The sequence below is a fragment of the Puma concolor genome, chromosome B3 (assembly GCF_028749965.1).
Source record: "Puma concolor isolate L17-30 chromosome B3, mPumCon1.1.hap2, whole genome shotgun sequence".
In the NCBI taxonomy this organism is placed as follows: Eukaryota; Metazoa; Chordata; class Mammalia; order Carnivora; family Felidae; genus Puma; species Puma concolor.
In genome coordinates, this window is record NC_141672.1 from 4,478,752 (window position 1) to 4,502,925 (window position 24,174).

Genomic DNA, 24,174 nt, shown 5'->3' on the forward strand with positions numbered 1-24,174 from the left:
CTCTGAGTAGGACGCGGGGTAAGGTCACGGCAGAGGGCTACAGTGATGGTGACAGTGAGCTACATGTCCCCTTTGTCTGTGAGGGGGAGGGCAGGGGAGGAAGACACGGGGGTGGGGGAGCCGCGAGCAGGTGCCCCGCAAGCCCGTCATGCTTGGCAACAAACAAGTCGCTGGGCTGATGGGAGGGACTGAGGGAGCTGCCCGTGCCCCCACTCCCTCCCCACGGCCCCTCCAATGGTACCACAGACGCTGGGGCTGGGGGAGCTCTTGGCTGCTAAGCCAGTCATCGGGTTTTACCCTCCCGGCCTCTCCGGACACGACGGGCCCAACGGATGGAACACAACCGCCCCGAGACTGCTCCGGTTCCCCTCCTGCCTCCCTGCCCCTCCCGATGGCTCCCCGCTCCCTGGGGGTCTCCCTGCCTGGCCTCTGTTCACAGCGCTGTTGGGCCCTCAGACACGGCCCTCCGCCCCACCATTCCTGTCAACCCAGCTGCATACTTCTAGAGAGCCCCCAGGACGGGCGCCTCCCAGTACACCATCCTCCTGGCTGCCACAAAGAACTTTCTGGAATGCAAGTCTGACGACACCACTTCACTCCTTAAGACACTAACACCTGCATCCATTTTGGGGATAAAATCGACATTTGTTCCGTCTCCAGCTTCGTCCCTCGTCCAGACCAACCCAGCCCCTCCTCCATAGCCAACAGTCCACCTGTGCCGAACAACTCGGATTCCTGACTCTGCTCTCTCTGCCTCGAGGACCTTCCCCCAAATTCAGACTGGGGAGGTCCCCTTTGAGACTTCCCCTCCAAGGCGCTCAGCCCTCCTGCTGGGGACACCTCGGCCGTGGCCGTGCCACCGCCACAGGGTGTCTTTACGCGTCCCCGTCAGAGGCAGGAAGCAGACCTCCTGGCTTCCTCTCCAGCATCTCACGGGTTATAATCTGACCATCTGAAATGAATTCTCTTTGCTTCCATCTGGCTCCCCTCACAGATCCTAAGCTCCCTGAAGCTGTGTCCTGTTCTCGTCTTGGTATCTGGGGAATGTCCCGTGACTCGGGACACCCGGATGGTGCCCATCTGCCAAGTGTGGCGGCTGCCTGGGCACAGCACCTCAGGGGCTCGGAGCAGCACGAGGAACCACGACTCTCACGAGGAGGCACAGGGGCTGCTTTTTGACCAGCATTTCAGGTTCTGGCTGCTCTGAGGGAAAAGCGGGGCACACTCCACGTGGGAGTGGGAGAGCCGTGTGGGGCCCCTAGTCCTCTCTGGAGCTCAGGGCAAAGAGAGGTGGGAACAAGAATGCCGCAGACTGGTCTCAGCAACAAAAGTGCCACACAGCGGCCACCGCAGGAGAGGCTTCTTACGAGGAGTAAAAACCTCTGCTGAGGCTGGGGTCGCGGCAGGGTGAAGGAACACACACGTCGCCCCAAGGGGCCGGTCTCTCAGAGGGAAGCAGGTGGCACCCGGTTTCACACGAGTGCCTGTCTTCCTTGCACACGAATCCCGCCAAAGTCAGGCAGAAATAAGCAGTCACCTGTGACTTGGCCTCTTTGGCGGAGTCGGAAAACACATTTACGTTAGAAATCCTCAGTATTTCGCGACTTAAAAAACACCTAAATGACGCGGGACATTAAGACCCCCCCCAAAGGAGCCGCCGTAGACCCCCCAGCCCAGGACAGATGGGGAGACCTCCAGATACAGGTCAGCGAGCAGACAGTGCCCTGCTGGGGATGCGCCCTAAAAATAAGCTATCAAATCGGTTCCTCAAAAAGGCAGATTTGAGATGCGGAGCCAAAGCCTGAAAGACCCGACTGCTTTCATGGCGGAAACGGGAAGCAGGATGTCTCGTCCACTGGGTTATTACCTTTTGTCGTTGCTGTTGCAGACAGAGAGCAGAGACTAGGATTTAGACAAGACGCCCTCCCTCTCGAGTGACAATCAAGTCCCGAGGCCCCGCTTTTCAGCTCTGAGACATTAGCTCGTGAAGCGTGTTCCTTCTGGAGACGCTGCATCGGGGACCGCTGCATGCGGACAGGACTTGCAGGGCTCGGGTCACACGCGGTTTCAACGGGGAGATGGTCAACACGGCGCCCAGAACGCCACATTCCCCGCAGGTGCAGCCCAGGGCGCTTACAGCGTCGCCTGCCTGGGACACAGCAGAGAGCGGCCCAGAGGAGGAAACGTGTCACGTAAGAAAACGCAGGAGCAGCTCAGGAGAAGGGAAACGAGAGGAAGGCACACCTGTGACAGCGCAGCGGCGAAACGAGGCCACGTTTGTTACACAGCCAACCCGCTCTTTCGCTTGTAACGTGAAAGCCTGATGCGGTTTCCCATGAGGTTGTTTCTATGTTCCAGGCGACACAGCTAAAAATCAGCCTTTCTGGCTGGTTTCAGGTGTGGGTTTTGGGTGCGTGTGTGGTGGGGTGTCTGGCGATCCTGGCCGGGACGCCCGGCTGGCTGCCCTTTGCACGGGGCCGTCAGGCAGGGCCCCTCCACCTCCACCTCCACCTGCCCCGGATCTGGGCTTTCACGGTGTTGTGGAACAAACGTCAGTATTCCAGCCTCACGTTCAACATCCCTTCTGTTCCAGCAGGTGGACAGAGCAGTTCTGTGGCAGAGCACAGAATCGGTCGTGTTAGGGAAGGGCCGTGGGGGTAGTTCCAGGGCGGAAGGAAGGCCTCACTTAACGTCATTCCGCTTTCCTGAGGTGTAAGTCTCTCAAATGCGGTTTTATCAAAGGGAACACGATTGATACGTTACATCAACACACACTTTTAGCTTCGTGATCACGTGCTGTTTTTTGTGAGATGTCAGAGAGCCACGAATCCCGCACAACCGACTTAGTAAATGATTTACGCCCGCCTCTGGCCCAAGGAAACACATGGCTTGGAACCTAGCTTCACCTCAACGAGCCTTTTGGGATTTTGAGGGTACCGAGGGGTTCTTGTCAGGTACAAGCTTTTCTGGGAGCCTGAGGACCGCCAGCGGGCTGTTACTGTGGCGGAGAGGCGCACAGACGATCTTCAGGAAAGCGGCCCCGTGGTGACCAGGGGGCCCGCCCATGAGGCAGTGCTCCAGTCACCCAGACCAGCGTGCGTAACACCAAAGACCACACAACCCAGAACCCCCAGCCGCCCTCGGAGCCCCAGGGCGGGCACCGTGCGGGCCACCGCATCGCCTGCTCCGGGAGACACGCCGCGTGCGCGCACCTGCCAGAGCGCGCTGGAACCTTCTAGCGAGGACGGGAGAGAGGGTTAGTTGCTAACACGCAGACGTCAGGCAATTTTTAACGATTAAAAGGCTCAGCGTATAGGAACCTAGTTTTAGGAAAAGAGGACACGGACATCGTACTTCATCGAATTCAAATCTATGTTCCTTTCTTTTGGACTTCGATATTAAAAAGAAAGGGACGTATCGTTTGAGCTACAGCATCTATGACGTTGGTGAGGAGAAAGCAAATCCTAATCTTGGCCCAAAATAGACGTTGTATCCTGGCTTTCTTTTTACCACAGTACATTGGTTAAGATTTAGATCTTATTGAAAAAGCAGAGGAAAAAAAGGTCAATTCTGTGGTAAAAACTTGGTGGGGCAAAATAAGTTACTTGTACGAAAGTTGAGAAGTATTTTTATTGCAGACGTTTCCACATACAAGGTTAGTGAAGCCGACCCCCTCCCTGCCCGTGATGCAGCCACATTCCTAGCTCATAAAAACATTCAAGAGATACCCTAGACGTTTTCACGTTACTCTTTTTAGTACCTGGGGGTTTGCTTTGGCTAGATTTTCTATTTTAACCCACGCTTCTTCTCGTTCTTTCATTTTTAGCTTCTCTCTGAAAAATAGTAAAATGTCATTGGCGTTAGAGAGAGGGATCACATTCAAGAGAGGAAACAATGACAAGGCCAGCAACACAATCACCTGCTTCCCTCTGTCACTTTCTGGTTTCTACTCCACATTCTTCACAGTGGTGATCACAATATAGGTTAACACGGAAAACAAAATGCAAAACACAAGCCAGACTTAGGGGAGAAGATTTAACAACTAGATGTGCTAGAATTTTAACACGTTGAGGCATGTGGATTCCTAGGAAGACTTATACGAGTACATCTCAGGTCTCTGTCCTTCCTGGTTTCGCTGCTTCTCCAGAAGACCTATATAATTTTGAAGAAAAGCTCACAGAGCCATGAAAGGTGAGACCATTCCATAGTGTAAAGGCACCAAGGTTAAGAGCCGATGTCCCAACAAGGGGGGCTTTAAAAAGGGACGGTCTTCAGACCTGGTTCCTGTCAGATTCCCCCACCAGTGACTCACATGACCTTTGGCGAATCACTTAACCACCTGGACCCAACTTTTTTTTTTTTTTTTTTTAAATCTGGAAAATGTGCTGCAAGATCCTTTTCAGAAAGCTAAGATACTTGCCCTCTGAAGAGCCGGTGGCGCGTCTGAACACTGCGCTCAGCCGGGAGGGGGCCCAGAAGACGGCCTGTGCACGTGTGCCCGTGTGCCTTCCCTGCTCTGCGGACCCTCACCTCACACCCTGCACACACCGTCCTCCTGTGTGTTTTGCTGTCTTCCCTCTCCACACTACCCACGAGGGCACGGATTTTTGTTTCGTGCCCTGTTGTGTTGCCAGAGCCTAAAACAGGGCCTGGCGTGCAGGTAACCATGTACATACTGTCTACAGAATGAATGCGACGGCTGTTCATAAATATCCTGTAATTTGAACTACACTCGTTCAATGTTTCTCTGTCTTAGCCAGCTTCTAGTGGCAGAGAAGCAAAGAATAAAATCTGCCCAGAGCCCACGCCGGACTCTGACACCCTTCAAGCATGAGAGTGGGGCCCTGGCTCTGTGAAGGACACGGGCCAGGCTCCAGAAGGGGCCCAATAAAGCTCTGTTGACATAGGCACTTGCTCTCTCGCAGAAATCTGATGGGACAGAATCCAAATTCCTGCCTTGTGAACCTAAAAAATCACTATACCTCACAGCCTTTACGTGTTCCCCGAGAAAAGCAAAAATTCTGAAAGTTAGGTCCGCACACACATTTTGCAGAGACAACTGAACTGGCAGCACGGGGCGGGGGTGGGTGGGGGTGGGTGGGGGTGAGGGGAACGGGGGACAGAGAAGTTCTCTGCAGATGAGCTAACACGACACGTTTTCATTTGTTTTCCAAGTATGAGAGACTTGACTTTGCTTTAGCGACTTGATGGGCTTTTCCGGACAAACAACGGAAGAGGTCTATTCAGGACCGAGGAAAAAGTCCTCGAGGGAGCAGCTTTGGAAGGGGGCAACTTACTTCAGCTTCTCCGCTTTGAACTGCTGGGTACAGTCGTCAAACAGTTTCTGGTTCATCTCCATGAAGAGCTTCAGTGCGTTGTAGATCAGGCCGTGTATTGTCCTGTAAGCAGAACTTCCTGTTCAGGCTTCGAACACGCCACCTGTCCCTCCACCCCTCCCCGCCTCGCCCTGCGCGGCCACAGCCCTCCTCCTCCCCGCTCGGCCCGACGGCTCCCAGGCCTCCCAGCCCGTGCGGCGGCCACTAGGCCCCTCACGGAGCAGCCGGCCCCGAGGCCTCTCGGTGCGGTGTCCTGGCTGACGGCGGCCAAAAACCACCTTCCTTGGAAACAGAATAAAAAAATGTTGAAACTTGAAAAAATACAGTTCAGGAGCGTCTAGGTGGCTCCGTCGGTTAAGCGTCCGACTCTTCATCTCGGCTCAGGTCCTGATCTCACCGTGTGTGAGTTTGAGCCCCGTGTCGGGCTCTGTGCTGGCAGCAGGGGCCTGCTTGGATTTTCTCTCTCTGTCCCTCCCCCACTCACGCCCTTTCTCTCTTAGAAACAAACATTTGAGAATGTATACGTAATTAAAACCCACTGGGATGTGTTGGGGACAATAACGGAAACCCTTTATTTCCCATAAACGTCAGTTTCCTTTTAATCTTATTAATTAAGAACAGAAAAGTTTTTAATCATGCCAAAACAGAGCTCTGGAAGACAGAATATAAAATTACCATAGGATAGCTTAATGGCACTTAACTTCCCGGCTCTGACACCCATGAGAGGGGGGAGGCCCCGCTGCTCTGAGACCCGGTGGGGTCCGGAGAGGACGCCAGTCCCCCTCGCCATCAGACGACAGCCACAAGGGGAACACGGTGAGGTGAGCAGAACTGCCCTGGGGTACCTGGGTGGCTGTTAGTTAAGCGTCCGATTTCCTTTGGCTCAGGTCATGATCTCACAGTTTGTGGGTTCGAGCCCCACATCGGGCCCTGTGCTGGCAGCTCAGAGCCTGGAGCCTGTTTCAGAGTCTGTGTCTCCCTCTCTCTCTGCCCCTCCCCTGCTTGTGCTTTCTCTCTCTCTCAAAAATAATTAAAAAAAAGAAAAATTAAGACCAAAAAACCTCCCCAAAGCAAGAACTGCCCAGCAGAGCCTGGTCAACCCACAGCGTCGTGAGCAACGGCAGAAAAACTTCAGCCTCGAACCGTGACTGCTGCTGCTGCTGCTGCTTTTGTGGTTGTTGCAGGATTCACAGCTACTTCTGAACTCACTTCATGATACCCAACTCGCATTTGGAAACACCTGAAATAACCCTTCTTTCTTTGCAACCGGCAGGGCTTTGCAGCCGGTCAGCAGTCACTGCTGACTCTCCTGTCACACTAAATGACACACAGGGACGAGGGCTACGCTCCGTCACCTGCTGAGCGCAATGAGAAATGCACGTTACATAGAAAAGGTTGCTGAAAGTCGAGATACTGAGGCGGGGTCTGCTGGGCCGTACACACCCAGGACCCGGCGGCTGGGGCTGCGACCCCTACAGCCGCGTGCCCACGGCGAACGTTCACCGGATACCGGTTAGGTGCCTGGGACCCTACATCTATCAGCCTCACCTCCATGAACTTCACAAGGAGGTGATGGTGGCTGCAAGTGCTTTCTGCACGTGAGCACGGATTTTCTTGATGAATCAACACAAACCACCGAGGCGGATGCCAACATTCTCTATTTCTCAGATGAGGAAACTGTGGCCGAGCGAGAGGGGGCGAGGACGTGAGCCGGGACGGTGGGAGGGTGTGCGCGAGACCCTGCGAGCCGGACCGCCAGCTCGCGAGTGTGGCCCGACCGCCACTGGCCACCGCCCCGAGTCCTGCTCTCCTCGCCTGTAAACACGGGGGCGGCACTGGGTATGGAGGCTCTGCCCCCTGCTTTCGGATCTGATTGAACGACTATCGTATAGAAAAAGGGCCGAAAGGAGAGAAGGAGGCGACAGCAAAGCCCTGGGGCCCGTAGTCACGTAAACGGAAAGTGATGCGAGCACCAGTCGGGAACCCGCACTGACTGTTCCCTTCAAGGTGTCAGAAGACCGCTGCCCAGTGTCTCTATCCTTGCTAAAGGGGCAGGACGAGGGAGAGAGAAGCAAATCCGAGACTCCCGAGGTTGTGTTTCTAGTCCCTGCTCGGCCCTTGCACAGGCGGGTGGCTCGTGCTCTCTTGGAGGGGTCCCCAGAGAGCGTGGCCGAGGCTCGGGGTGGCCCCCGTGCTCCCGCGGGGACTGCGCCCCGTGAGGCTTCGCGGCCGCCTTCAGCTCCTTGGGAGGGGTCCCTACGGCGAGGCCAGGAAGGCGCTGCCCCAACAAACCTGCCTCCGTGTTGGCGTGAAACGGGGGCGAGGAGGCGAAGACAAGGCCACAGATACAGTCCCGCTCCTACTTCACTGTGAGCCCAACAGACAAACAAACAAACAAATCTACGTTTTGGTTTTTAACTGCTATCTCAGACTTAATTGGGCTGAGGCATCAGCAAGATTTGCAAAGTTTTCCAGGGCCCCGCGGGCGGCAGCCGGCTCGCTCACTTGTTCCAGTGGGTCTTGGAGTTGCGGTACAAGGACGGGAACATGATGGGAAGGATCTTGGCCGCGTTGTCGCTGATCAGACTCATGATGTACTCATTGTTCCAGTAATACAGCGCTCGCTCCGCCACCTGGAAGACGGAGGGCACAGCTGTTGTGACCATGGCGACAAACATCCAGCAATGCCCTCCCCACGACTCTGTGAACAGGCAACGAATTACACTGGGTTAGAGAATCATCTCCACAAACCCCAAATGCTCCAGACCGTAACCCTGAAGAGCCCTCAACCAAAGGGAGAGGACTTCTTGTACAGCAGGAAAACGGTCACTCTTTCCTCCACTCACTCAACACACACTTACACCGGACCCTGGGCTACCACTGAGGACACAGGTCAACCGCCTTCCTTCCTCACGCCTTCCACCCACCCCTACCCAGCGCGGGGCTCTGAGGCGTCAGCAGTGAGCAGGGGGAGCGGAGCTTCCGTTCTGGGGGGGAAGACCAATGAGGGGAGAATGAATTTACTAGAAGGGGTAGGTTGGGGGGCACGCAGCAGCTAGGAAGGGGACATGTGTGGGGCAGAATGCATCCCCAGGAGGGCCCTGATGGAGGAAGGGCAGGTGTCAGGTGGTGCGGGGAGGGGGGTGCGGTGGCTGGAAGAGGGCCAGGAGGAGCCCAGTGGGGACAGCCAGTGAGCAAGGGCACGTGGGTGGGGCCGCCTTGCTCACGGTGAGCTGGTGATACAGGCCAGTATGTCCAATGGAGGCAGACAGGCTAAGCACGGGCCCTGAGGACGACCTCAGAATGAGGCCCGGAAGGCTGCACAAGGGGCCGAGGAAAGCAGGATGTGACTGGGGCGCCCCTCAAACAGGATTGGGTGGGGGACAAAAGTCAGAACGTGTGTGTGTTGGAAACAAAGTGCTTGTGGGGGCCGAGTTTTATGTCACCTACAAGTGCCCACCCCTCAGCTGTGGACGGCAGGGTTTTACGCATTTGGGGCACACTGAACATAAAGACAGGTTCACAGAGGGGCCAGGACTAATCACTCTTGGCGAGAAACATGTTTTCAGGGAGGGGGTCGAGATGCTGGGGTGCGTTTGACAGAATTAAGGTCCTAGCATCTTATTTTGAAGTACAGCTAGGCTGGGAGTTTACCTCCCAATTACACGAGAAGCCAAGTATGACCTGCGATACCCCAAAGCCTGTCACCTCCGACGCGGACGCGGACATGAGGCCCTTCCCCCCGCCCTGTGTACCTGGAAGTGTGGGCTGGACACACACTTGGCCAGCTGCCGGAAGAGGGGTTCCATGACCTTCACAAATTCCGATGGTTCGATTACGTCTAAGATCTCTTCTAACTCATTTAAGAACATGACTTCTTTCGGACTGTGCGTCTTTGGCCAGTATTTGAGAAGGGCCATCACCACCTACCGAAGAGACAACACACGGCGTGACGTCCGTGATACCCGGCATCTGTGAGTTAAGAGTTCTGTTTTTCATGAGGGTGTCCCCCCCCGCAAGCAGAGCATCACAAGAAGGTGCTGCTCTGTTCCTTACAGAAGGAACAGCAATTCAGTAAATTAGCACTTTTTTTTTTTTTTTTTTTTTTTTTTTTTTTATAATTAGAGAAACAGGTCAAACTTATTTGCTTAAGAAATGCAACTTTAATTTCTGTGACCCTCTCTCTTGGACCGCCACGGGAGTAGGTCCTTTTAGGAATAAATAGGTTAAAAAACAAGCAGTTCGGAGGGTTGAGAGAGAAAGAACAATGGAGAAACAGGAAGCATATGAGCTCGTGTATTCGTTCGGTGCACAAGCGGCCAGTTCTGAGAGTGTTGGCGACACACGTGCGTATGCACAATCTGTTGATCTCCAATCGATCTTTCACGTGTATTTATACGTAAACGTATGTACTACGTGTGTACACGTGGTGTTTCGACTGTGCTAAATAAACTGTGCTAAAATGTATCAAAGGAGAGAGACATGGAGTAAGTTGACGCTGTTACCAGCTCACGCCACGCAGGGCTGCGGAGGGATCCGGGGTCGGGCCCTGCTGTCCCCTGTGTGCGTGACCAGTGACCTCGGGCCGGTAACTGCCTCCAGGGGCCGCGAGGACCTTGCATCTGAGCGCTGGCCCGCGGACGGCACAGCAGCGCGGCCTCAGATGGGACCCCGCCAGGGAGCATCTGTGCGGCCCGCCCCCTCGAGGCACGTTGAGCCGGATGGTGGCAGCTTCCTCGTTTGTGGGGACTGGACCTTGTGTTCCTTGCCCAAGTCAGACGGGTAGAAGGAGTTTCCGTGGGGCAACCTTTCTTCACCTCCCTCCTTTAGTTTCCAAATTTCCTCCTGCAACCACACCAGTAAAGATCGTCCACCCAAAATATCAGATTTGGCTTGGTGAGGATTAAGAATACGTATTTCTAGAGGCGAGCCACCTTAATTCTAAAATAGTACAAGGACCCACAACATTTGCACACAATTACACGTGCACGCTTGCCCATGTACGACAGCAACCGGTCACTCTCAAGCAGCCCTTTGCCGGTCACGGCCATTTCGGGAACCGCTGTCTCAACCCCTAGCATCAGGACGGCTGTGAAAATCACTGCGAATGTCAGCCCGTCCGGGGCGGCTGGTGGCTTCCACTGGCTGTACAGACACCCCTGCAGAGCTCGGCAGGCCAGCTGCTCGCTGCCGTGGCTAAAAACACGGTGGGCCTTCGAACAACGTCCGGCTAGGACAGCTCTGAGAATGCTTTTGGCATTCAGGCTCCTGGGTAATCTTTTATGGTATTACATTTTATAAAACCCCAAAATTTATAAGAAAATCCTCCTAGTTCTGAAGTCTGATCTAAACATTTATAGCATGATGATCTCTAAAAATACTTTCTTAAAAAAAAAAATCGATGATTTAATGATTTTTTTCTCCTACTTGTTGCTCAAAATCACTCAGTGAACATTTACTGAGCACCTGCTATCTACCAGCAGTCGGGGAGCCACTGTTAAGAACACAGCAGGTGTCTGGGGCGCCTGGGTGGCGCAGTCGGTTAAGCGTCCGACTTCAGCCAGGTCACGATCTCGCGGTCCGTGAGTTCGAGCCCCGCGTCAGGCTCTGGGCTGATGGCTCAGAGCCTGGAGCCTGTTTCCGATTCTGTGTCTCCCTCTCTCTCTGCCCTTCCCCCGTTCATGCTCTGTCTCTCTCTGTCCCAAAAATAAATAAACGTTGAAAAAAAAATTAAAAAAAAAAAAGAACACAGCAGGTGTCACTCACTTCGCAAAGCCACTCTTCCTTGACGTTTGTCAAATGGAGCTTTATTAGGAAAAATACAGTGATACACGGGACACAGAACACACCTGGTTTAGCTACTCAATGTCTCTGGAAAAGGTGCTGTTTCTGGAATCAGAGCCCCACGCTGGACCTACTTTTCACACTACTGGGAACAACCTATGGCTGGTACCCATGGCTTTGGAGCTTGGCAGCGCTTTGGCGAAGAGGGGCCTGCCTGGGAAGCTGATCTAGGCAAAAGCGGCTCTCTGCACGTCACGCGCCGAACTTTCCTTCGGAAACTCAACAGGCTGCCGCTCTCCGGACAGAGCTGGGGAGGGCAGGTGAGCCCGGGCGTGCATGCTAGTGGCTCTGGCCTGGTGCCTGGGGAGCCCCCTCCCCTGAATACCAGGGAAAAAGAGTTCCCGCCAGACCCTGTAGTAAAAGTCGAGTAGCCTAAAGCAACAGGTGCGTGAAAGCATGATTTTACTTCTGTCCACGATCTGCCGAGCTCCCGTTCTTACAACAGTGTATGTGTTCAACGTGCCCAGGAAGCTTTTCAGCACCATACACAGTTTACAAGTAGAAAGATTAATTACAGACCTTAAACGGGAGCAATACAGGTCTTTTAAACGTATCATACTTAAACATTCCTGACCTTGGCCGCACTAGCTTCAGGGGCGCCTTGGGTCCAGGACCCTGAGACCCATGTGTGTACCGTGTCCTTCTTAGTGCTGCTGAGCGGACACGTTCCTTCACAAGAGTTTACCCGTTCTTTTTATTACCAACAAACTTTCAGTGCTGAAGTAAGACAGATCAGCCTTTGTATTTTCATAATATGTGAATTTCAAAGGAAGGCGCTCACTAAGGCGAGGGTCTGAATGTTTTCAACGTGAAGAAAACTAAATCTGCTTTCTGTGGCCGAGAGACAGCATTATGTTGTCTGCGCTGTAGGGAATCCAGGAACGAAGTGATTCTGGGTGGCAATCCTGGGGCGTGTGGGGGCCCGAAGCTTCTCTGTGCCCGAGATGTCAGGGCCCAATCGCAGCCAGCCTGCCGTCCGTCAGCTGCAGTTGAGGGCTCTCGCTCCTGCGAGGTTCTACCAGCTCGACCAGTGGGAACTAAACACGAGCCCTGTCAGCCTTCACCCTACTCTCGGGCGCAGGAGAACGGAGGCCTGCCGAAGCAGGACTGGGACCTGGGCTGCGACGGACCCGGCCGGGGTCCGGGGTGCCACACCAAAGGCCTGGTGTGGGGTAAACGCAGCCAAGACCGGGTGGATTCTTTAGCCCCCAAAGAGTATGAGAAACATACACAGTGAAGAGTCAGAAAAGGAAAAGGCATGTGTTAGAATCTGTTCCCATATTACTTTTTCCAGCAACGGTTCTCACCCTTCATTTTTTTTAATGTTTATTCTTTTTTGACAGAGAAAGAGAGGGAGCACAAACAGGGGAAGGGGCAGAGAAAGAAGGGGACACCGAATCTGAAGCAGGCTCCATGCTGTCAGCACAGAGCCCGACACGGGGCTTGAACTCACCAACTGTGAGACCAAGATCTGAGCTGAAGTCGGACGCTCAACTGACTAAGCCACCCAGGCACCCCTGGTTCTCACCCTTTAGTTTGGAGACGTCCTTCAAACTCAGAGGAACTGAGCACAGGGCACCACTGGAGAAGAGGCTTTATCCCTGGTGCTTCCCAAGTTTTCTCTCAAGGCGGATACCCTAGTCTAAGTGGGGGAAACTCTCCTGGTTTGACACTGAAGTCTGGTAAGTTTGGTGCCTTTCCTTGGGGGCTTCCAGAATCTCAGAGCTGGGGCGGAGGCGTGCGGGGGCCCCGGGAAGGGGAGCTGGGCAGGCGTTGGGGGGTGATGTCAAGGGCTTTTCCTGAGTTGGTGGGTGACACATGGTGTCTACGTTTGGAGTTTAGAAGCTCAGAAAAAGCAGAGATCAGGAGCCCGTGTAACTTGCAAACAGAGCATTACGGATTCCTCATGCATTTCCACTATAAAACACAGCCTCATGGGACCACTGTGAAAGACGGCCAAGGGGACAGAGAAGATGCCGGAATGATGACATTTGCCTTTCTTATTCCACCAGTAACTTTGAAAAGAATATTCAAACACTGAAACTGGCACTCAGTACTTCTCACTCAGTATCATCTTACTCAATGATAAAAAACAACCAGTTAATAAAAAATGGGCTATGGATCTAAAGACGTTTGTCCGAGACCCACGGGTGGCCAACAGGTGCTGGAAGAGATGCCCAACGTCTCCAGTCAAGAGGGGAATGCAAGTCAAAAAGCCACCGAGAGACACCACCATGCACTCACTAGGTGCTAGAATAAAAGAAGGGACAACAAGTGATGACGGAGAAAGTGGGACCCTGAAACCCCATGTGGCCACTGCGGAGGACAGTCTGGTGGCCCCTCACAAGGCTAAACACGGGATTCCTGCCTGATCCGGCAATTCCACTCTGAATTGCACGCCCAGTGGGACTGAGAGCAGGGACTTGCACAGACACCTGCACGGCCACGTTCACAGCCACACGGCTCGCATGATCACAAGGGATGGAAGCAAGCCCAGCGTCCACAGATAGAGGAGCAGATGAACACCACACAAGGGAGAAAGGGAGAGTGCACGGCCACACCCGGGGATGGAGTTCCGACACAGGCACGGCCTGCACGAGCCCTGAGGACGTCCTACGCGATGCCACCCATCTGAGGTGCCCCGAGGAGGCAAACTTGTAGAGACAGAGGCAGGTGAGAGGTCACCAGGGGCGGGCAGGGGGGAAGCGGGAGTCGGTGTCCGGGGGTGGGGTGGGGGGGGGACAGAGTGGGGGGGGGGGGCAGTTTCTGTCTGGGGCAATGTGATGACAAAGTTCTGGAACAGTGGTGACAGCTGTGTGGCCCTGGGATGTAACTCATGCCCCTCGTGCACTGAAAATGGCAAATTTCATGTTGTATATGCTTCACCACGATTACAATAATCGATAGCGTAATATACCAAAAAGCCACTGAATGGTACACTTTAAGTGGGTGAATTGTATGGCATGTGAATTATATCTCGATAAAGCTGTTAAAAAAAGCACATTCAAATGCTTAGCCTGGCACCCAACACACTCAACTTTGTTAATCTGGGCCACAACCGCTTTTCATTTCTAAGAAAGATCACACCCAAGAAATTGGGAGATCTGAACGCTCAGTGGCAGCAACCTGTCACGGTCGACTCAGCGAACACGGAGTCGCTACCCTCGAAGGCGGAAGGAACTTCTCAGGCCGTAAGGCTCTTTGGCACAAGCGTTTCGAGAACTCACTGCGGGTGGTCTGACCGAAGCCGGTTACCAGCGTGGTTAGACCAAGATCTCACACAGTCCGGCACGCGACCCAGCGACCACGACCGCTCAAGCGTGTCACGTTCGAAGGAGTCAAGCCCCGCACAGAGAGGACGGCAATCCGATCGTGTACAATAATCGCCGCAGTAACGGAACTTGTAAGTAAAATCACGACAGTCTGAAAGCACACAGCATGTGCAGGAAATCGGTGCGTCTGTCGGCAGTGTGACTCGAAGTGAAAAGCGGTCTGGACGGCTCTGTGGCCCGCGGACCTACCTCGGTACCCACACGCAGGGAAGCCCGCACGTGACGCCACCGCCCACACGTGACGCCACCGCCCGGCCGGGGAAGGTACTCACCGGTTCGGTGAGGGTGCTGTCCTTCTCTAAGAACTGCACGACGCAGTACGCCAGCTGGAAAGGAGGAGAGGAAGCGTCAACCCCGTGCTGTGACCCGGCAATGCCGCGTCTCCCGCTGCCACGTGCTGCCCCCGTCCCTCCAGGTGGCGCCCGCCGGGCGGGCACGGGCTCCCCGCCACAAGCCCTGCCGGGGCTCTGATGGGGACTGTCGGGGACCAGGTGCAGCAGAAAGCTAAAAAAATCAGGAGACAGCCTTCTGGACTAACACCAACAGGTAAGCCCGGGGTTGATGGGGATTTTTCTCCTGGTCTTTTTGGAGACTGTAATGAACAAGTGACCTAAGAGCTGGGAAAAACCAAATTAAAATCTGCTTCCATCTTCAACCTCTGAACTGTTAATCCCTCTTCTATAGAACAGTTAACAGGGGGCGCCCGGGAGGCTCAGTGGGCTGAGTGTCTGATTCTTGGTTTAGGCTCCAGTCATGATCTCACGGTTTGTGAGTTCAAGCCCCGTGTCCAGCTCTGCACTGACAGTGTGGGGCCTGCTGGGGATTCTCTCTTTCTCTCTGCCCCTCCTTCACTGTCCCTTGCTCTCTCTCAAAAATAAATAAACTTAATTAAAAAAACAATCAACAGGACCACGATCTGGTTGGATATAAAGATACTATCACCAGTTAACAGCAAAGAGAAGGAAAAAAAATGCCTCAAAGTAAAATACTTCCCAGGAAGCCGACGTCATTAGAATCAAGTCAAGAATAGGCTTTCTGTGATTCATCCCAAGCCTCTCCCAACGTGAGGGACAGAGGTGCCCACTGGCTGCCAGAGCCACTCAGAGCTGCTGGTGAACGGGCACGTGGCCTGTCCCCAACCCTCGGCACTTGTCTACGCAGGATTCACGGGGGCAAAAGTGAAGGAAAAACCTCCTCTTCTGGCAAAGTGCGGCCAGCTAACCGGGTATCAACACTTACTGACCGAATTTTCAGTGAAACTGTAGATTTCTGCAAACTGTAAAAAGCCCACAGCTTAGTTAAAAAACTCACATTTTCGTAGGCCATTTCACTGGCTGCAGAGAGATTTTTCCTTGAAGGAGCCAAATTTGATTGATTTATTTTTTAATGTTTATTTTTGAGACAGAGAGAGAGAGAGAGAGAGACAGAGCATGAGCTGGGGACGGACAGAGAGACTGAGACACAGAACCCGAAGCAGGCTCCAGGCTCCGAGCTGTCGGCACAGAGCCCGATGCGGGACTCGAACGCATGAACTGCGAGATCGTGACCGGAGCTGCAGTCGGACGCCCAACCGATTGAGCCACCCAGGCGCCCCCCTGTATCCTTTCAATTATCACCAGAAACGACATCTGCAAGGCGACGTGAGCGCACCCCCAGGGAACGGCTGGGGTTCTGTGTCCGAGCTCACTGCCGCTCACATGGAGACACCCAACTAGTGCACGCCCCCACCGACATAATGCTGCGGAGCACCCCTTACCTGTGGATGGTAGACGCTCAGAGATTTCACTTTGTGCAAAGGTAGCAACACCTTCAATAAGAAAATCTTGTGCTCTTCTTTTAGTGGTAAGGCAAATCCATTAATTATGCTGCGAAAACAGAATATATTCCAAGTCTGATTACTCACAAATTCCAGGTTAAAAAAAAAGCCTTGACTTTCAGCACAACTATCAGTAAGCGAAATGTACGTTTCACAAAAGAGGCGGACATTAGCAGAAATTACAAAGAAAATGAAATACCTTCCAAGAAGCATAGTCATTTTTATCTTTGTTAGTAACTAGAAGATAATTCTAAAATTCTGGTTTGTGGGGCGTTACCCAGAACAGGAGTCCCTGGGGGCGACACTGGCTTCTTTCGACAGGCCTGGAGGCCGGGCAGCTCAGGTGGGACTCCAGCTCCACAGCTGGCACCTTCCCTTGGCCTTTACCCACTTTTAGGAAGTCACACTTCCCCCGAGAAATTCGGGTTCATTACCCTAATGCTGGCAGAAGTGAGTCTGTGTGTGCAGAACGGGAGCTGGTTAAGAATCAGCCAGAAAGCTGCTCCCTCCTGCAGAGAAAGGGGGTCTTGATCCTAGTCTTTAAACTGAAGTTTTGGGGGCGCCTGGGTGGCTCAGTCGGTTAAGCGTCCGACTTCAGCTCAGGTCACGATCTCGCGGTCCATGAGTTCGAGCCCCGCGTCGGGCTCTGGGCTGATGGCTCAGAGCCTGGAGCCTGCTTCCGATTCTGTGTCTCCCTCTCTCTCTGACCCTCCCCCGTTCGTGCTCTGTCTCTGTCTCAAAAATAAATAAACTTAAAAAAAAATAAACTGAAGTTTTGGTCTCTGATGTCAAGTAGCTTATCTACTGGTGCCCAGTTGGGCAAGCAGGCTTCGTTATTTACTATTTATCTGGTTTTATTATTAGGGAAGCACAGACACGTGGTAGGGCCACAGAGCAGTCAAGCGAGTTCTAGACTGTTCCGTGCCATCCAGGAGGCAGGGTCTGTCTGAAGGGGGCATTAGCGACGACCTGCTCCTTCACATGGGGGAGGCCCACAAGACCAAACAACTCTTCCAGGGGGATAAAATCAGCGATCCCAGCTGCTGGGAGCGTGGAGGCCTGTGCGCATGCAGTGCCCGGCCGCGCTGGACATCTCACACAGCGCGCCGTCCTAGCGACAGCCCTGTGAGGGGATCATCCCCCACCTTGCTAAGGAAACGGCAGCCGAGAGTGGAACTAGGAAGGGCCCCTGGACCGCTCGCTACGCTCTCCTGAGCGAGAGAAACCCGCCCAATGTGCTGACGCAGGTCAAAGCAGAATTCTCCACAAGGACTGATGGTTTTTTCAAGTTAGATCTAAAATAGCGAGCACCGTCTTCTCAGTGCGACTGGAGCACAGATCGACTGGAAGCTGACAGTGTTCCCTGAGACAGGTTTCTTGTGTCCCGAAGGCTGTGGGGATCATCAGATTAAACACCAGCGAAGAGGACCCCTCCCCACAGGACCTTCAGCTGCTAACGCAGCTGAGTCCCCAGGGAAGGTGCCGGGAGAGCACTTCCAAGTTTATTTGGCTGTGGAACCCCAAGGCACTCTCTTTGGGAAAGAGCGGGTTGGAGGTCTGATATAAAATCTATAGGTCACTGATGAAAAAAAAATGGTAGTAAGCAAGAACTCTACTTGAGCGAAGATGGTGAAATTTCTGAAACGTTAATGTTACAAGTATACATATGAAAAATTTATAAAATGAAAGCAATTAGAAATGTTAGCATTTACTCAATACCCCCAAGGTATAATAAACGATCCGTTCTAAATGTCAAAACATAAACCCTCTTAGCCATCTTCAAGGAGGCATGTGGAACAGAATCTGTGCACGGAGCCGTGTACACAAGAAGGCTTCTTGTCTGGGGGGCTCTAACCCAAGACCTCACCCACCCCTTCCATCAAGCGAGGTCTTGGTTCCTTTGGAAATGGTTTCAATTGCCTCGCTCTGGAGAGGGCTCTCGACTCCGTGAACTGGATCATTCTGGAATAAATTCCACGTCACTGCCAGGCGCACAGCACTCACCTCCCCAGGATTTCCAGTAATTCTGCTATGCCGTTGTGATGCTCTGTTTCATAAATAAACCTAGAAAAAGCAGTTTGCCATTTAGAATGAGACACTGAGGTAATAGCTGGAAAGACCACAATCCTCTGAACGAGGAAATGATGCACTTGGGGGGAGTGTCACACAGATGCCTGGTGGCAGGCACGCCTCCCGGAGAACTGTCCTGGGGGCGGCTCACCCTTCCCGATGCGACTGTGCAATTTCCGCCCCCAACATTTTATTTTGGGAGTTTTCAATCACAGAGAAAGGTCGAAAGGTCTGTGCTGTGAGCACTCGCCTTGCAGCCACCCGTGTGTGACAATGAGCCACTGCTGTCCTCCTGACCATGCGTACATCCCTCTCCGTCCCTTACCTTAGCCTGATTTCTTTGCTTCGTGCCAGCCTGACTTGACGCCTTGCTCAATTTTAAAGCCTCTGAGAGTTAGGCCAGTCCGTGCAAGGGCAGAAGCTCCTTCCTTCCCACTGGGCCCTCTCACCTATGTCCTCACAGACACCCTGCTCGGCCCCCACGCTGCTCCAAGCGCCACCTTCTGGAACCCCGATGTGAGCAGCTGATCTGCGTCCTCTGAGAAGCCTCTCCTGCTGTGCCCACATCAACCTGAGGACAGGCGAGGACTTTTTGTCACCACGTCCCTGGTGCTAGAGCATCTGTCCTGTGCCTGAACACGTGCAGTAAAAGGCTGGGGACACCAAGGAGGGCAACGTGTCCCCACCGCCAGAGGATTTCCCCAGAAGGCAGGAGCTCACTCCTGCCCACGCCTCGCCATGCGCCTGTGTGGTAGGAGTGGTGTCTGAGAAAGGTTTCTGCCTCTCACTCGACAATGAAGTTTAGAGGCAGCTCCAAGCCTAAAATAAGAGTTTGTGATGATTACAGAAACCTGACTCTGAAATCTCGTCCTTGTTGGAAACAAGCGGAACGGGGCTGTCAAGGTAAAGAACAGGTCAGATACCCACAAGATGGGAGAGATTTCCAGAGGGTGGGCCTGAAGATTTCTACGTTTTCGAACGACCAGGATTCTTCAAGGCTGTGGGGCCTGACCGGGGCCCTGTGGGAGGTTAAACGGCGTGGAAGGGAAGGCAGGGCGAGCGCGGGGGTCTGGGAACTGGAGTGGGGTGGGCCCCAGGTGGGCAAGGGGTTCATGTGGCGGTGGGGGTGAGCGCCTCACGCAGGCTGGCGGCGGCACCTGAGCAGAGAACCATGGTGCCACGGACACGAGTGTGGCCACAGCACCGAGGTGAGGTGGGGATTTACCCAGATGGCCCGGGGCGACCTGGGTGGCAAGAAACGGGCACTGCGGTCATATTGCAGGTGACGCGTTCGAGCCGCTGCTGGACACGTCCCTCATGTCCCCTCCCTCCCCCCACCTGCCTAGAGACTGGAGGATGTCCCCAGGGAGTCCTGCCCTCCGTGGTGCATGTCCACGGACAAGCACTTTAATTTACAGAACTCGACCGGACGCTCCCTTGTGTTTTGCTTGTTTTCTGGGTTTACAGGTGCCACGTCGTAGCTTTGTAGGAAGTGCAGCCACGTCACCTGAGCGCCCTCGTTGGCGAGCTGGGGGCTGGGGGAGCAGTGGGCTGCACGAGGTGCCCAGAGACCCCAGAGCTGGGCTCTGGGCCTTGGGAAGAGGGACCGAACCCTCAGAGTCGCGCGGGATCCAGCCACACTGGCCGACAAGCATGAACAAGGACGGCCTTCAGCTACAATCCGTTTTGTTCTCCTGAGTCAACATTACTATATTCTTACTGATAAAGCCTTCGTTGCTATTTTAACCTGAACTGAAGGAGGTATAAAAACGAGAAAATTAGTACCATTCTCCCTCTTATTCTTCCAGACAGGAAAGAGAGGAAGTTGCAGATGGGAAGAGAGCCATAAAGACGCATGCAGAACAGGCCAGCGTTTCTCACTTGTCCAACTAAAAAGGAATCAGGACTCTCTAGAAGCTGAGCCAGAACCTGCTTATCAGAGACCGCCTCCGAAACGGAACTTCCCCCCTGCAGGACGTGCTCTGAGCCGCACATGAACAGGTGGGACCTGTCCCCCTCTCTGTGCATCTGTCGTCCTGTGAGTTGGTCAGATCGACACAGAAGGCAGTGTGAATGTGCTTCACTTCCTGGCCGAGCCTCGCAGAGGCTTCTTCCCCCCTGGAGGCCGGCTGCAGCCCTGCCCCGAGCCACCCGGACTGGCCAGCCCACCGCAGGCCGTGTGCAGCACCAGACCTGCCCACGGGGCCCAGTTCCGATTACAGAACTGTGAGAATAAACAAATTAAAAAAAAAATATGATAGTTACAGAGAAGACAGCTGAAACACAAAAGTGCCACACTCTAGCACAGAGCACTCAGAATTGAATTTTGTGCAATAACTTTGGAATAGTAATCTATTTAAATATTTTATTTATTATATTGAGGTTCTTTAAGGTATGAGACCTTTTTTAAAAAAAATTTTTTTTTTTACATTTATTTATTTTTGAGAGAGAGAGAGAGAGAGAGAGAGAGAGAGAGAGAGAGAGAGAGCACAAGTGGGGGAGGGGCAGAGGGAGAAGGAGATGCAGAATCTGAAGCACACTCCAGGCTCCGAGCAGTCAGCACAGACCCCGACGTGGGGCCTGAACCCACAAACCGTGAGATTGTGACCCGAGCCGAAGTCGGACGCCCAACCGACCGAGCCACCCAGGTGCCCCGTGGTATGAGACCTTTTAACACAAGTGTTGATTTGTGATTCTGCTATCTGAACAAAACCTGTTTTAAAGAAAAAAACCTCACTTTAGGTGGACCTTTAATTTTAGGCCTAAAAGATCAGAATTTAAACTGTCCCTGTTCTTCGTTGTTTAAACGATGTACATAACGTCTTGATAGATAAGTACATCAGCCACATAATGATCCTGTTCAAGAGGAAGCATGATGCCAAGAAACGTGAGCCGGGAATGTGACATTTAGGAATCGCGATGGCATTCTCTGACCACAGTCGGTGCCGGTCCTGGGATGTAGGGACCTTGGAAGGAGCTCAAAGGAAGATCACGCACACCGGGAGCTCTGACACCGGACTGTCCTATCAAGTGTGAAGAGACAGCCGCAGACCCCGGTGACCACGGGAGGGTGGGGTGGGGGCACACCAGGGCCGGGCTGGGCACGGGACAGGGATGGGCCCTGGAATCCCCAGAGGCTGCTGGTCTCCATGGTGGGATCTCACTTCCCACATCCAGTGTCTCCATGTGTCTCAGGGCCCCTCTCCTTCTCCCTTGCTGGGTCATGGTGTCTAAGAAGGGACCCGCCGTCCTCTGTGGTGCTCCGGGCAAGGGCCTGTACGTCACCTTCACTCTGGCACTGTGGCCAGACTGTGTGAAACCTGCCTGCTTTCTTACCTCACAGAGGGGCCTGCCCACGGAGCCTGTCACCGCTAGGATTTGTCACCACTGAGACCCGTCCTGGAGTCAGGGATGCCCAAAGTCTTAGAATACACCACTCATTCGGTAATCTTTCCAGGGATGGGTAAGAAACCACATTAACTCTCTCATCCATCAACATTCATCTGATGCCACCACGGGCCGGGCGTGAAGCTGGCCCTGAGAGCGTGCGGTGTTCGGCCCACACACTCCCTGCCTATGGGGAGGCCTGTCGGCCAAGCCAGGGGCTGCGTCCTGGTGTGGGGCTGTGTCCGGAGGCTTGGGAGGCTGTGGAGAAGGGCAGGTGGAAAGAATGTTCCAGGAGGGTCAACAAAGGCCGCCGAGGCGCTAGTGTGGAAGGAGCCGGAGGTGAGCAGAGACACAAATGAGGAGGATGGAAGGGCGGCCTGGACGCACACACGGGCCTCGCCCGGGGCTCATGCCCAATCACCAGTGGCCTGTGTGGCTCAGGCAGCAGCAGAAACACGGGGATGTCGGCAGGCAGGTGGAGGGGTGTTCAGACGGTAAGAACCAACAAGAGGCGGGGGCCAGGGTAGGGGTGGGACTTGCAATGTCATGGAACATTCTTTCAAGAGCCTCGGGGCTGTGCCCTCCCCCAGGTAAACCCAGGCAGGGTAGCCTCTGTGGTCGTGTAGGCCTAGGGACGGCCGGGCCCACCTGCACCTGCCGTGGCCAGCAGGGCCTCTCCTGCCCCGGGTACACGCGGGTCCCCAGGCCTCTGGTACAATTCTCCATCTTATGAGTTTCTAAGGATCCCTGCTTTTACTCCTCACTCCTGCCTCTCCGAGATGCACGGGGAGGGTGGAGTAACACACAGGCAGAAGGACGGACCGTTGGCTCTGGACAGGTTCCGGACGGACCCGCAGCCAGGTAAGTGGAAACAGAAACACAGGAAGGCCGAGTGGGGAGGTGCTGGGGGTGGGTGAGGGAGGGGAGCAGGCAGAGAAGGAGGGGTGGGGGGGGCAAGAGGGGTGGGGGGGGAAGGGAGGCCGCCCCCACTCCCCAGTCACCTGCCAAACGGAAGGATGGGGTGAGGGGAGCATTAGGTGTGGATGCGAGCATCACCATGCAAAAAGAGAGCTATTACCCACACGTCGACTTACCTATAAAATATATTATTTATCTGTTTTCTGATGTAAGCTCTTAAGCCTAAGAATTTTCCATAGATTCTGTGAAGGGTAGTTTTAAGAAAGTCTCTCTCTCGAGGATCTTCACTGTCAAAGAGCTCTAAAAGCTTCAAGAAGAAAAAGACACTTAGTGGCTCAGGATTCCTGCTCGGTAGATTATGGCTTTTGTAGTTTCAGCTAATTTGTACCTACCTGCAATACAAATTTCTGATCAATATATTTCTTCGCTATATTAGGTTGGAAATCTGGAGACTCTAAAAATCTTAAGAAAAATTCATAAACAAGCTAGAAGAAAAAAAAAAACAACAACAATGTATCAAATAACATGGTATTTTATGAGATAGAGATCAAAGACACCCATGAGTTGAATATCTGCCTGAAAATATTAGCCTTAAAAAATAAAGCCACATTATCTACAGAATTAATGCCAAATTACATGGTTTAATCAAGTTATAACTGACGATAATAATTATTTTATTTAGCTAAGAACCACAGACTATACCCTTAAGTGGCATTTAAGCAAAATGGTACCCATGGCCGATGTCGCCAATGCTTAACCGACGCTGGTCAGAGACCACAGTGCGTAGCAGCCACAGCCGGTGGGATCTACATCCTGCCACCTACACGTGTCCTGGGCAGAGCCGGACGGACTGGAAGCTGGGACGGCTTGGCGAGCGGGTCCCAGACGCAGTCACCCACCGCTGGGAGGTCCCTCCCCTGCATCAGAGGGGTTGCCTGCTGTTGTGGTTACACAGCAATCCCACCTGCCTTGGCGGGATGTTCTGCCACCGAGACAGCCCCCCTTTGTGATCTGTTCCCCATCTAGCTCGTTCCCAGCTTCCCCCTTTCCGTCTCCCTTCCTGCGGACGACCCAGACCCTGACCTGGCACACGGCCTGCACATACTCTGCTTGTGCTGGGCTCCGTGCCTTCTCAGGCGTCCAGCCTCATCAACGACCAGCTCTCTGCCTTACAAATGTGTTAGAAAAAGGTGTCAGTCAGCGGGTAAGCTCTGGGGTGCGCTGAATCTAGGTACCGTAAACAAGAAGTGTCTGCAAAGGGCTTCAATTCCATGGCTATCAACCAAGCAGTCATTTCCACTGCAGACATACAGACAACTCCGTATCTTTGTAGTTGGGGTAAAGTGTTCAAACAAACAAAAACGCCATTCGATGTTCTCACTTCTGCTGAAATGCCTTCCTTGTATGCACAGGTTTACAAATCACAGGGGCACCTGCCACCAGCTGGGGTGAGGCCTTAGGGCCAGTGCAC

At 53.5% G+C, this 24,174-nt stretch overlaps 1 protein-coding gene across 4 annotated transcripts in view; it reads right to left on the reverse strand.

Annotated features, from left to right (window-relative positions):
• PPP2R5C (protein phosphatase 2 regulatory subunit B'gamma) overlaps positions 1–24,174 on the reverse strand; it is a 130,416-nt gene that overhangs the window by 9,391 nt on the left and 96,851 nt on the right. For all 4 annotated transcript variants that reach the window (XM_086708787.1, XM_086708785.1, XM_086708789.1 and 1 more), the window contains 9 exons: positions 23,096–23,188; positions 22,880–23,010; positions 18,333–18,392; positions 16,269–16,377; positions 14,785–14,838; positions 9,092–9,262; positions 7,842–7,969; positions 5,298–5,399; positions 3,761–3,833 (listed from right to left, as the gene is read on the reverse strand). In XM_086708787.1, coding sequence (XP_086564913.1) covers positions 3,761–3,833; positions 5,298–5,399; positions 7,842–7,969; positions 9,092–9,262; positions 14,785–14,838; positions 16,269–16,377; positions 18,333–18,392; positions 22,880–23,010; positions 23,096–23,188 — 921 coding nt within the window. The remainder of the gene's footprint in view (positions 1–3,760; positions 3,834–5,297; positions 5,400–7,841; positions 7,970–9,091; positions 9,263–14,784; positions 14,839–16,268; positions 16,378–18,332; positions 18,393–22,879; positions 23,011–23,095; positions 23,189–24,174) is intronic.